This window comes from Haliotis cracherodii, unplaced genomic scaffold (assembly GCF_022045235.1).
Source record: "Haliotis cracherodii isolate W230 unplaced genomic scaffold, xgHalCrac1.p SCAF_1, whole genome shotgun sequence".
Classification (NCBI taxonomy): Eukaryota; Metazoa; Mollusca; class Gastropoda; order Lepetellida; family Haliotidae; genus Haliotis; species Haliotis cracherodii.
The window spans coordinates 14,487,843-14,502,144 of NW_027266264.1; the positions used below are offsets into that span (position 1 = coordinate 14,487,843).

The window sequence follows — 14,302 nt, forward strand, 5'->3', positions numbered from 1 at the left end:
TAATTACTGTAAGGCGACGTTTCGGTATAGATCCTTATATCGTTGTCTACTTTGTCATCCGTCAACTTCTAAGGAATGCCTATCAAACAATTACTATTTTATATCATACTGATCACGTCATGGCTGGAAGACTGTTGCCGTTCATTCTTGGAAAAGTATTTGCCTGGCGTTAAACAAAAAACAAACAAACAAATAAGTCCACCCTCTAAATACAACTTCTAAACAAGACAGGCATTGTGAAAACACTCGTCACAGATTGTGAAAACGGGATTTACTTCAGTCGCTGACAAAGCCCGTTCCAATCAGTGCTGAGGTAATCTTTTTAAGTTTATCGAATTTTGACCTTTCTTTGTCACATGTTATAATACCTCAATTTTATTCGTTAAAAGTTAGATCTGACCATGAACTCATGTGTGTCCCAATCGGACAAATACCGGTGTCCACGTGACCGATTGAACATCTCTCTGATTTTCTTACTCACAAGGGATTTTAAAGATGAAAGTGTTCTACCTCTTGCAGATTAATAAACTAATCGACGACCACGTGGAAACAATCCGATGATAAAAAGGAAATGTCCTTTCTCTATTGATTCCCTTCGAAATCCCGAGTTTCTGTCACCAACATTATGTACAAGGCAACAACTTCATTGAAGCTATCGCGGCGGTAATCATCATTTCAAAGGTTTAATTGGATACAATTTTCTAAGGTTTCTGAGATGCATTAATCACAGTTTACACAGTTTGTCATCCATCTGAGGACGGTCTAGATCATAAGAACATACACACTGCAAATGTATCTAATTCACGAGCAGTGTCACAGTCGCAGCCAGCCAGCAACATACTAACAAAGAGTTTATGGAATTTATTATTTTATTAAAACAACAATGAAAGCGCAAGAACTCACAGCACAATCGTAACGTTTCCCAAACTCGGTCTTTTAAACAACATCGTTTCCCTCTATTCATTGAACATAAAAAAATAGACACTACCATTCTGTCAAAACATCTGAAATACATGTAAGTATAATGAAAAAAGTAGGTATTATAATCATAGACTCATAAATGTTTTTGATACAAATATGCGTTGCTGCTGTGGATGTCGTCTTTGGTGTCGTTTTCATGAACATATAACGCCGCTTCGAAGAGTATTAAAGTCGCTTGGAACAGTATTTAAGTCGCTTCGAATAGTTTTTAAGTAGCTTCGAATAGTATTTATTGAGTGAGTGAGTGAGTTGGGTTTAACGCCGCTTTTAACAGTATTCCAGTTATATCGCGGCTTAATGTGGGAGGACAGCCCGAAGTGATGCAGGTCTCAGACGTTAACCACTTCGGTGAAACTCGCGAGCAAGGGTATGGTCCTGACGAACCTAGAAACATAATCGGGTCGGACCGGGATTCGAACCCACAATCATAGGTTTCTAGAGTGCCCAAGGGACGCAACCCTGCACACCTAAACGCGGCGCCTTAGACGACTGGGACACCCGTGCTCGCCCCCCAAGTATTTATTGCGGCGTATGGGTTGAATGCGTTCTAGTACATTAGAAGTTACCTAGAGCAAGGCTTTAGAACTGACGGGCCAAGGATTATAATCGTGACGAATTTTGGTTGTGAAGTCACGACTAGCGGAGGTAACTATGTGCAGTTCTGCGCTTTGGTCCACTGCCCCACCCGTCGTATGTTACACTAGTTTTAGATTAGTGTTTAAAGCAATATTAAGTACCAACGCAAAACATAGGTACTTCACGTAAACCATCAACTGCGATATACAGATAATATGATTGTTACTGAAGCGTAACTAAAGCTGAAGAAGTAAAGGCGTTGTAGAATATGCTGGGAAGCAGCGACCTCTGTCGTCATTCTGGACCAAAACTCCTCACACGGGTCCCATGATGGAAGAGTCGCCGGGTCCGTCAGTCCAGTGTGGCGGCCATGTTGCTTTCACGGATGGCCTGTCCTTGACCTTGTCGTAGTAGGCACTAATGGCGGGATATTTCGAGACGTCAAGGCCGAGTCTCACCCCGAAGGCGACGTACGGGAAGAAGAAGACATCCGCCATTGTGAAGTTGCTGCCGACCACGTACCCCCCGCTCTGTAGAAAGTGAAACATTCATTAGTGACCACAAATAATAATCACCGTTTTCTTCTAGTATTTACACATAACAAGCTTGGCGTCAAGTAATTAGAAAAGCCTTAGGAAAAGCCTAAGTAATTTAAATCTAACAACGGGTGTGGGGAATCAAATACTGGGTATAGGGGGATCAAACACTGGGTATGGGGAATCAAACAATAGGTGAGGGGGAATTAAGCACCCGGTATGGGGAATCAAAAACTGGGTTTGGGGAATTAAGCACCCGGTATGGGGAATGAAACACTTGGTCTGGGGGAATCAAACACTGGGTATTGGGCATCAAAGACTGGGTGTGGGGAATCACACTCTGGGTATGAGATTCAAACACGGGTATGGGGGAATGAAACACTGGGAATGGGAAATCAAAGACTTGGTGTGGGGAATCAAACACCAGATATTGGGAATCAAACACAGGGTATTGGGAATCAAACAACAGCTGCAGACATGGGGAATCAAACAGCAGCTGCAGACATGGGGGAATCAAACACCAGCTGCAGACATGGGGGGATCAAACACCAGGTGTACACATGGGGGAATGAAACACCAGGTGTAGACATGGGGGAATCAAACACCAGCTGCAGACATGGGGGGATCAAACACCAGCTGCAGACATGGGGGGATCAAACACCAGGTGTAGACATGGGGGAATCAAACACCAGGTGTAGAAATGGGGGGATCAAACACCAGGTGTAGACATGGGGGAATCAAACACCAGGTGTAGAAATGGGGGAATCAATCACCAGCTGCAGACATGGGGGAATCAAACACCAGCTGCATGCATGGAGGAATCAAACACCAGCTGCAGACATGGCAGAATCAAACAGCAGGTATTGGGAAATATTACAACGGGTATAGGGAAATCAAAAACCAGGTATAGGGAAATCAAACATCAGGGATGTAAGGGATCCAGAGTATAGTAATTCAGCCCCTGGTGTGGTCCGCATGATAAGTAACGGTACATACAGCCGCGAGGTAGTCCTCCCATCTCTTCAACTCAGTCCGAACATCCTCGTACTTCGTCTTCAACAGCTCCTGAAATACAAGAAACAACATCTACAACATCGGGCGTCAAGGGTGGTAATCGTCAGCGATGGTAGTTGTCACTTATTCACGAATGGTGGTGGTCACTCAAACAAGGGGGGGCGGTCTTCACGAATGGTGGTGGTCACTCACTCAAGGGGGGCGGTCTTCACGAATGGTGGTGTTTACTCATTCAAGGGGGGCGGTCTTCACGAATGGTGGTGGTCACTCATACAAGGGGGCGGTCTTCACGGATGTTGGTAGTCACTCCCTCAAGGGGGGCGGTCTCACGAATGGTGGTGGTCACTCACTCAAGGGGGACGGTCTTGACGGATGTTGGTAGTCACTCACTCAAGGGGGGCGGTCTCACGAATGGTGGTGTTTACTCATTCAAGGGGGGCGGTCTCACGAATGATGGTGGTCACTCACTCAAGGAGGGCGGTCTCACGAATGGTGGTGTTTACTCATTCAAGGGGGGCGGTCTTCACGAATGGTGGTGGTCACTCACTCAAAGAGGGCGGTCTCACGAATGGTGGTGTTTACTCATTCAAGGGGGACGGTCTTCACGAATGGTGGTGGTCACTCATTCAAGGGGGGCGGTCTCCACGAATGGTGGTGGTCACTCATTCAAGGGGGGGGGGGGGGGGGGGGGGGGGGGGCGGCCTTCACGAATGGTGGTGGTCACTCATTCAAGGGGGGCGGTCTTCCTCGACGGTGGTCACACATTCAAAGGGGGAGCTTGGATTTCTTTTCAAATAATTTGTACTATTATGTTCCTCCGGGTTTTAGATAAGTACAATCGTTCCCTGGACATTCTAGACGTCCTGACACATAGGTGGAGCTGTTCGGAGTTTCCTTTCTATTTGTAACCAAAATCCAATCCCCCAACAGGTGCCTCCCGACATAAAAATCGGCGCGATACCAGGATATACCTGTTCTACGCTATAACCACTTAACTTACCTCATCAAGTTTGTCTTTAGGGGTCCTGAATCTATATTGAGCGAGGTTTTTGATGATGCAACTGGTCAAATTTTCCACCTGCAGAAATCAAAATAAGCAGATATAAAATGCAAATGTATGCAATCTATGTAAAATGTACGACACTTTGATAGAACATATATTGGGCGTTTACCAATATGTATACATGTCCGCATACACGCATTAGTGCTATTGTCCGAGCCTTGCCCTGAAAGTGGGATCATATATGATTTTCAACTGACTTGTCACAACGAAACAATTACCTCAGTTGACTCAATGTTTTGCAACCACCTTCTTGATCTAGCAGTGGAGCGTCCGCCCGGAGAGCGGAAGGCCCGGGGTTCGATCCCCGGCCGCGTCACACCAAAATACGTTAAAAGATGGTACTTGTTGTTACCCTGTCTGGCGCTCGGCATAAAGGGGCTAAAGCAAGGACTGGTTAAACTGCGACATGGTATCTCAGTGTGCTAGCACTATAAATCGGTTTTGTCAGGACTAGTACAGCCACACACACACGTGCATGCACGTCGCTATATATGTTCAATAATCTTGGACGCGACGTTAAACCCCATTTCACCTCACGTCACCTCATTGTTTTGCTATCATATCTCTGTGACATCATGTAATGTCCATAGCAAAACGCTTCACAATTACGCAATTCCTTCTGTGTCAAGGTCAGCTGTATGCAGTCACAATCAGCTCGTGTGCAGTGACAAATGCAATCAGCCACAACAACCTAACATTCCGTTTGTAACCTGTAGTATTCATATAAAGGCAGGACTCTTGTCACAATCAGGTATTATACAGCCTCAATTTGCTAGGTCGCAGCCATAATCTGGTACAATAGTATGCAATTTCAATCAGCTAGTCTTCAGTCACAATTAACCGGTTTTCTAGCAAACGGATACAAGCTAGAACGCAATCTCTGGTTATAACAAACAACGTTTACAGGCAGGGGTTTTCATGCAGGTTCGAGATGTTGTGTACGTTTACATTGTTTCTATCTCGAACTTCGAAATAGACCGATTTTTCTCACCTCGGCAACTCTCTGCAAGACTCGGGCATACTCAGAGATGTCGGTTGGTACGAGCTTCGTACCTTGGTCTGGAAATTTTCTCTGCAAAAAAAAGTAAACATCATTATATTATGAAACTGTGAGCTGACCCGTCGGGTTTGATGTATTTGTAAAGTATACTGTCATTTAGGTCCGTGTCAGTTTAATATGTTGTATGACTGCTTCCTTGTCAATACCAGCCAGTTGGTACCCAACCCTTTGTATAAAATAGAGCCCAAGTCAAGGCCCATTCTCATTGTTGAGTGCTTAATCCCCATCTAACATTATCTTAATCCGTAAGGGGCGGTCGGATGGACTAGTGGTTGAAGCGAAGACCCGGGTTCGATTCCCGACACGGGTAAAATGTCTGATTTTATTCCTGGTGTCCCCCGCCGTGATATTGCTGAAAGCGGCGTAAAACCATACTCACTCACTCTTAATCCGTAACCGTTAAATGAGCAACTGTAATATTTTATACCTGGATGTTAACTTTGTGCAACTGTGAAACATTGATGTTGTTATCTTGTTTATATATTGTGCATAAAATGTTCCGGAACGGTGATGCGAATGAATGTCTTTCATTTTCACCGAGAGCTAATTCTCTCGAGGTGGTGTCAACATCATTGTTTATTTCGTCTAAACAGGATAACGTTACTTTCAGAACATACTGAGGACTACGCGACATCTTTCCGTAACCTACAAGAAATATGGTCCCGGAATGACAATAGTTGGTCATGAATGATTAATAAACAAAATGACGTCACAAACGTTCGAATTCATTACCACTCGCAGTTATCTGTAAAACATTCTGGAATGACGCGAGTGGTGACGGATGCATCCACTAGTCTATCGGTTTTGCAGCTAATGCAAGCCGACCGGTTTGATAACGGCTGATAAATAAATGTGACTAACCACACAACGCAGCAAAGTATCATGACCTGCCCGCCCACGACAACGTGAACGTCTTGTATACGATGTAGTCGGTCGCTAACTTGCTAACATAACGCCCCATCACGATGTTACAAAATTGACATGATACTATCCGCTCCCCCCCCCCCCCCCCCCCCCCCCACCCCCCCACCCCACCCCACCCCCCCCCCCCACACACACACCCTGAGTATAATATTAATTTGAGCTACGAATTAAACATACATAATGTCACCTGGAGGTAGTTTTTATACAGCTACTGTCTGTCACCTATATCATAGCTTGTCGATCGTCGTGTCACACCACCAAACACGCACCCCCTCCCCAACTCACCCCCCCCCCCCCCCCCACACACACACACACACATATATATACCACACACACATATTATCATTGCATTACTCACTCTGTTATGAGTGAGGACTCTTAAAACATCTTCCCAAACTCCAAACTTTCATTGGAGCCTACTATTATGTATATAGTACAAAAGGGGGGTGGAGTGGTAAAAGTGTTCACTCGCCAGGCCGTAGATAGCTTTCGATTCCGGACATTCAGAGTGTGTGCATCCTGATGCCCAATACGGCCGGAATATTGCAAACAGTGGCGAGAAACCCACTCTCTGGGGCCTCCTGCCTGTGTTTGCGAGATGTAGTTCCATTTGGTTTGTAATCAGGTTCAAATTTTGTTTTCACAATATAATTTGATGTGTTCCTAGTTTACCTCAAGATAGAAGCAGATGGCGTTGGACTCGTTCACAACAACGTCGCCATCTTTGAAGGTCGGTATCTGAAACAGATTCATCACCAATTTAATGTAGACAATAGAGATTTATTATTTATGAAACATGCTCATTTACAGCGCAGATGATGGTCTCCTGGATATATATATATATATATATATATATATATATATATATATATATATATATATATATATCAGGAGACCATCATCTGCGCTGTATATATATATATATATATATATATATATAACACAAATATTTAAAAATTTAACCTATGATTTACAATGTAACGATTTCGACAAAATAAAGTCTGGAAAAAAGAGATGTATGGCTGAGTCGGGAAAGTACATTTTGATGAGCTTCAGACGACATATGTATTCATATTAAATAAAAAATATATTTAGAAAGCAATTGTTAACATATTATTCATAATTTACTCATTTCGACAACTGCAAATCCATCTTGAATAATGGATATTTGTGGTTGAACTGAGAGAGCACAATTTGCTTCGCTTCATTCATATCAACATACCAAATGTTTTTGAAAAGTTAACATCTGATTCATAATTTAGTTATTTCGGCAAAAAGTCTCTTGATTAATGGAGTATGTGGTTAAACGGATGCCGCCATGCAACCCGCTAGCGGTGTCTGTAATCCTCGGGTTGAAGAAGGAAGAAAGGGTATTGCGTTTCAAATTAATATTTATAATGTCTAATCGATGTTCACTATCCATTTACATATTTCTGATGATTAAAAAAAATAACATTTCGATTTAAAGGAAACGAAATGTTTTGTAAATGACAGTACCCATGACAAAGCAATTTTTTTCATACGTCTAGTCGCATCTTAAGCAAGTACATAGAGACTCTTATGTGTCAAGGCAGACCTAAATAGCTCAATTAAAACACGTATGGAAGTACACAGCCTTTGAACTCCGATATTTAGTGTTATTATTATGCTATAGTTAACAATTATTGGACCCTAGGCGACTCCAAACGAAGTCCATGACGATGCACTTTTGAGGCCCAGGACAACAAACACCTACCTGTCCGCGTGGGTTGAGTTTCAAGATTTCCTCTGATTTGTGTCCCTTGTCGCTGAAGGAAATCTTCTTATTCGGGTAGCCCGCCAGTCCCTTTTCTTCCAGCGCTATCATAGCCTTCCAGCAAGGAATGCTCCCAGAAACCCAGTACAGAAACATGTTGGACGACATGTTGGAAACGCTCAGTCGTTCTACAGTTTCTCCTCACTGTGCAGTATGTACACGATGCACTCTGTCGGCAAGGGGAGTGTTCGGGGAGGTGTGTCAGTTAATAGGTCAAGGGCGACAAGAGATATGAAACGAGGCCAGTATATAAAAAAATATATTCATGAACGGTGGGGGCCAATTGGGAAATGTAAGGGAGGTAACTGTAGCATTAGAATCTTGTGTTGTGGGTAATAATACGTTTTGTTTTCTTATTCTTCTGGAGACACTGTAATTATGTTTTACTATTATTACTGATGTTTGATGTGCGACTGTAAATTGACGCACAGATTAACCTGCACCAACGATAGATATTTTTCTTTGGAGTAAATTCTCATTTTGAGTAAACCTTTAGGCAGACAGTTACAATTCGACACCAGTGTCCCCAGTACTCCTTTCCTGTAGTACTAGCAGACTAAAGGAGGATCGGGTGGTTAGAATGGCTGCTTACCCACCAATGCACATAGTACAATCCACTGATTTACTTGGTCAAGATGCGATTACAGTAAACTACTGTTATAACGAACTCGAAGGGACCAGTTAAGTTCGTAATAACCATAGTTCGTTATAAGCATATATACAGCATTTATACAACAAATGGTCGGGACTAAAAATAAGTTCGTTATATCAGTCAGTTCGTTATAAGCGTGTTCGTTACAAACGTAGTTTACAGTATGTTCAGACAGTCTTGATATAGTTGTAATATTGCCGACTGCAGTGTTAAACATTCATTCCCTTAAGGTGAGGAATCACTTTTTGTGTTTCAAGACGTTTAAAGTCGCATTTTAACGACGGGTCATAGATAACAACTCCCCAAATTATGTTCACGTTCCAAATGAGATATATACTTTGATTAATACCTTGTCACCGGACCCGTGAAGATCCGGGTAGAGAATAGGTCTTCAGCAATCCATGCTTGCTGTAAGAGGCGACTAATGGGATCGGATGGCCGGAACTTCACGGGGCCATAACGATGTAGTGAGAGAGTTATGACCATCGTGCTGAAATAGGTTATGACAAACGGCCGATTGCCAGATGTCCGTCACTACAGGGCGAGTTGGCGCTCTATGGGAGGAAAGTAACTGTCGGAGGTCGTCCATATGTACGCGGTATAACCAATGGCTATGGTTCTGGGAAAATAAGAAGACACATTTGATTATTTACGTCACTGTTTGATCAAACAGCACCATTGTCGCAGCCAGCCAATAAGAACAAGCGAGGACATGGAATGTTTCTTTTTATTAAACGACAATAAAAAAGGGCACACGACAGCTACAGCACCAACATAAAGTTTCGTGTGTTTGTTTGTTGCACATAACACATAGTTTTACAAAACTTAAACATAACCAGACTGTTGAAATAAATGTTAGTACCAAGATGAGATCGCCATAATAATTGTTCCGGAAAGAATGAGCGTTGCAGATACGGAAACCGGAGTATTGTTGCCGCACTCAGCAATATTCCAGTGAAAGTGTAGAGCGGGTGGAGTACACGTGAGTGGGATAAGTTAAAAATATAACGCCGCCTTGAACAGTATTTAAATCACATCACAGGGTGTTGCTTAAATGCGGTAGCATCATATGTTTACCATGAGCACCGTTACGATGCTGTCAGGCGCTCAGTGTGGCGGCCATGATGCTTTCCATGATGGTCTGTCCGTGACCTTGTCGTAGTAGGCACGGAATGGCCGGATATTTCGAGACGTCAAGGCCGAGCCTCACCGCGAATGCGACACATCCAGAAGCAACGTAGTCTCCGCTCTGAAGTAAGGGAAGACATTTATTAGATTATTTGTGTCTTTAATGGCCTGTATATAATCGAGTTTGGACTATTGATATTTAAGCAACAACCCACGCCGTCGGGCAACGATGTCATGCTTTCCAGTCGCCCGCTACGACCAGCGCAGATTACTGGGGATATATATCAATGGTCATCAGAACATACTTATCACAATTAAGAATTTTCTACAAGCTGTGCTTTGAAACTTGGATTCAAGGTGAGGTGAGGTGAAATGGGGTTTAACGTCGCGCCCAGGATTATTGCACTTATATAGCTCGTGGGTTTCACCGAAGTGGTAAACGTCTGAGACCTGCATCACTTCAGGCTTTCCTCCCACATTAAACTGACACGCCGTGATATAACTGGAAGCGGCGTTAAACCCAACTCACTCACTCACTACAGTGATGACATAAAACTTGTCACTGGTCAGGCATGTGACATGTTATCATACTGAACTTAGTATAAATATCAAGACATGATACCAATAAAACCCAAAATGTTACAACGAGGACATTTATATCAAGCAGTATGTCACTTTTAGCATGGACCGTTTGTTGAAGTGATGCAGTTTTTACCCTCGAACACGGGGATGATACTAAAGGGGCATTCGTTTGTCCATTTTAAATGAACAGTGTGTTCAGAATTGTGCTCAAAACGAATAGTTTGCGTTATCTGTGGAATGAATAGATTATTTGATGGTGTTCAGTAAATAATTAGTTGGTTGGATATAGCTTGGGCAAAATTTACCCCCTGCAAATGGATGCTCCCTAATAAACCAAGAAACACACTCAGGGCGAATACAGGATTCGCACCAGCGACCACAGGTCTCTGACACGCCTAAGGGAAGCAACTCTGCATGCAGACGAGTGGTCCACCGTGTGCAGAGAGACGTTTGCCCCAAAAATTGATGTGTTTTTAACTTACTTCAAGGTAGAAGCTGATGGCAACAGACTCGTTCACAACAACGTCGCCATCTTTGAGGGTAGGTACCCGAAGCAAATTTAATAGCCAATGTAAGACAATAGAGATTGGCATTATCAGGATATGCTCGTTTGCCTCCTATGCATTTTGCTGGTCTTCGAACGAACAAATAATAATATCCATATCAACATAAATCAAATATTCAAAAGGATAATGAATTCCTAATTAATTGTTTCGACATTTGCAAGTCTCCGTAATCATGGAGATGTGTGGTGCGAACGGTACCTCATGTTTGTTAACGGGTTCATGCAGACAATATTGTTTTGTTTTTAAAGCCTATCTTAACATCTGATAATTTAGTGATCTCCAAAACAGCAAGTTTCTCTTGAATAATGGATGTGTGTTGTTCAAATGATTAAAAATATATCTACAAAATAACAAAACAAAATCCAAATAGTGCAGGTATAACATTTTTGACTGGTGCAATCGTCTCGGTGGCTGAGACACCTAGGCAATGCTTCTGCCTCTTTTCTGCCTCCTTTGAGCTACCTGTACTGCCTCCTCAGCCTGCCTATAAATAGAGGGTTTGTACCTGCAGCGTTTCACTTAGTTTGCAGACGCTGAACAACTCGAGCAGTTACTGCTGAACAACTGCTGGAGCAGTTACACAGAGACATGATTTTCTGGGACAGGCGACCATTGAGCGTCCTGGCAGGTTTTTGATAGCTCATAGGTGGCACAAAGGTCGCAGCCCTGTGTAAAGGGGGCTTAAACAGAGTATTATTAACCCGCTGCTCGTTTGCAGTCGATATGCAGGTTTGCAGGTCGGTGTACCAGTTCAAATTTCAAGGAGAGAAGCGACAACAAATCGAGTGTCACGGTGACAAATATAGTATAATCTGTGGCACAGAGAGGGAATGATAATCTAAGGGAGGTAACTCAGGCTTACCAAGGAAAACCATCCGAGAGCTCTCAAACTGTGGAATATGTACACACTTAAAATGGAAATAGCCACACGCATTAGAAACAAACACACAATTCCCGTAAAGTCTATGTCGTAATGATAAAAACACGGCACGTTTTCAATGGAACCAAATACAGTAAATCACGCAGAATGGAACCAATCCTTATGGATAATATGACGTTTACCTAAAAACAATATTTGCTTTCATTTTTCATTTTATGAAGGAAAAATGAAGACGGAGAAAAAATAAAATTATTACGTTTACATTTTATTTTGATCAGAAGAGAAATTGTTCATTTATTACCCAAGAGTTAGATTTAATAAAAATCGTATGCGCAGTTGTGCAAATATCACTTCACGCATGATGATATTTTGTTAATACTCTTGTTGTAAGCAAACTACAGCAGATGTTCCTGTAGAGCAAGTCGAGCATACATACGCTGATGTTACCTCTCTTTTTTAGGAACTATTTTATTCCGCGATACAGCTGGTTGTTGCATGGATGTCAGTGTAAACATGAAGTCACACATACTAAATAACAATGTGTATAAATTTAGGCATAGACCTATATCTTCGAGGTAAAAAATAGTGACAGGCCTATAAAAAGTGATAAGAATTGACTTTCACATTGTGTGAGTTCATTGGAGTATGGACCTTCATAGAGTGAGGGCCAAACTGTATGAAGTGAAAGTCAATTCTTAAATAAAGTTATTATTTTACGTGTCATACTGATTTCATGAAATTCGTGAATGAATTCATGTATTAAACTCGTTCTCGTTCGGTAAATACAAGAAATGTGACACTCGTTTCGTAAAATCAGCATAACAAACATGCTTGTATAATAATCTGTTTACCTTATCCGTGATAATCCACCTACAATATCCACCTAAAATGACAAAGTGTATTTTTCTTTGTGTAAATAAGATATATGTTTGTGAATACTTAAGTTGAGTTGAATATTAGAATGTGCGGAATGTAGGTTGCTGAACGATTTTCGTTGATTTGTTCTGAAATAAATATATCACTTCGTCCACGGAAGAGAATTTGGGGATGTCGACTTCTTTATAATGAGGAACACAACGTTACTCCTTCATCAGGTGAGTGAATGCTATGAGCCCGAGAGCATATATATGTACAGTGTTTGCTTCCATTGCCTATTGCTAATCACCTATCAACGCCAATTATCTGTTGGCTTCCCTTGTTAAGTTTCCACCTTTTGTTATCTTATTACTTTTGTTGTTCTTACGTGTACATATATATGCTCTCAGGCTCATAGCATTCATTCACCTGATGAAGGAGCAAGCGTATGCTCCGAAACGTTGTGTTCCTCATAATAAAGATGTTGACATTGATAATTTCTCTTCCTTATGTGTATCACTTCTAAATGCCTTTCAAAGGCTTTACTTCGTCCAAGTATCCATAAACACATTTGAATTATAGTTATGGCGTATATAGATATAAATCAAAGGAGATATTTCATTCTCCACGGAACTCTGACCAGTTAATTAATTCATCACGACGGGACTCTCGTCAACGTGTTTATGAAATAGACCATTTAGTACTCTAATTACCTTGACATTAATACAGTCAAAGAGTTCAGCTGATCTGAATATCGTTATTAAAGATTAAATGTAGTTATGTTGCTTCGAAACAAAGACCCCCGTAGTTAGTTTAATTAGGCATTGATAAATATAGCAATTTTAGTCATTTTCTAATTAACAAGGCACAGAGTTCTTAGTGTAAAAAGGCTTGGGAGAGCAGAAGGATTTTACACTCCGACCTTTATTCTCTGGAAGGTTTCTGTACCGTAAGAATTAAAATAAGAGATACGTGTATAGTGTTGACCGTTAAGAGCTGCATAAGATGGTCACACGATCATTTAGTGTGTGAGTGAATTTGGTTTTACGCCGCTTTGAACAGTATTTCAGTTATATCACGGCGTGTCAGCTTAATGTGCGAGGAAAGCCGGATGCGATGCAGGTCTCAGACGTTTACCAGTTTGGTGAAACCCTCGAGCACGGGTAAAGGTGCTGATAAACCTAGAAACATAATCGGGGCGAACAGGGATTGGAACCCACGATCCGGAGGTTGGGGGTTCGAATCCCTGGCCGCGTCATAACAAAAGACGTTAATCATGGTACTGGACATAGAGTGGAGACAACAAGGACTGGTCCGTTAGGAATCGGTATCATGTGTCGCAGTGGAATCACTGGTGGTGACCAATACAACGCAGATGATAACCCATCTGTTACTTTACATGAAGACGTAGCGAGAGTTGGGAGTTGTGGACCCTGGTAACAATTGCAATAAGTAATGGACCAAATACAACATTGTCATAAGTCCCACTTCGTGTTCAGTAATTTTTAGGAAAGCAATTTTTAAAAAAGGATCGAATTAATGCAACACCTACACTGGAACATTATTATCACACAATAATCATTTGTGGTGGGGTTTAGATGAAGTTATATCATTGTGTGAAATAGTGGTTGCTACTTGTTAGTGAAAACATGGAAACTGGCCACACCAAACTTGCCTAACGTTGTCTCAT

The 14,302-nt window shown here is 42.0% G+C and overlaps 1 protein-coding gene across 1 annotated transcript; it reads right to left on the reverse strand.

The window, feature by feature from the left end:
- Window positions 1-864: 864 nt before the first annotated feature.
- LOC139473443 (glutathione S-transferase A-like) lies at window positions 865-8,160 on the reverse strand. Its single transcript, XM_071256018.1, has 6 exons — window positions 7,890-8,160; window positions 6,827-6,892; window positions 5,162-5,242; window positions 4,108-4,185; window positions 3,090-3,158; window positions 865-2,087 (listed from the first exon to the last, which is right to left on the reverse strand). Exons 1-6 carry the CDS (start codon window positions 8,055-8,057, stop codon window positions 1,872-1,874), a joined length of 678 nt encoding a protein of 225 aa, XP_071112119.1. The 5' UTR covers window positions 8,058-8,160; the 3' UTR covers window positions 865-1,871.
- Between the last annotated feature and the right edge of the window lie 6,142 nt (window positions 8,161-14,302).

Coding starts and splice junctions, on each gene's coding strand:
- LOC139473443 (XM_071256018.1), bottom strand. CDS start 8,057: ATGTCGTCCAACATGTTTCTGTACTGGGTTTCTGGGAGCATTCCTTGC. Junction 6,893..7,889: donor AACTCAACCCACGCGGACAG/GTAGGTGTTTGT, acceptor AATCTGTTTCAG/ATACCGACCTTCAAAGATGG. Junction 2,088..3,089: donor GGGAGGACTACCTCGCGGCT/GTATGTACCGTT, acceptor CACTTTCTACAG/AGCGGGGGGTACGTGGTCGG.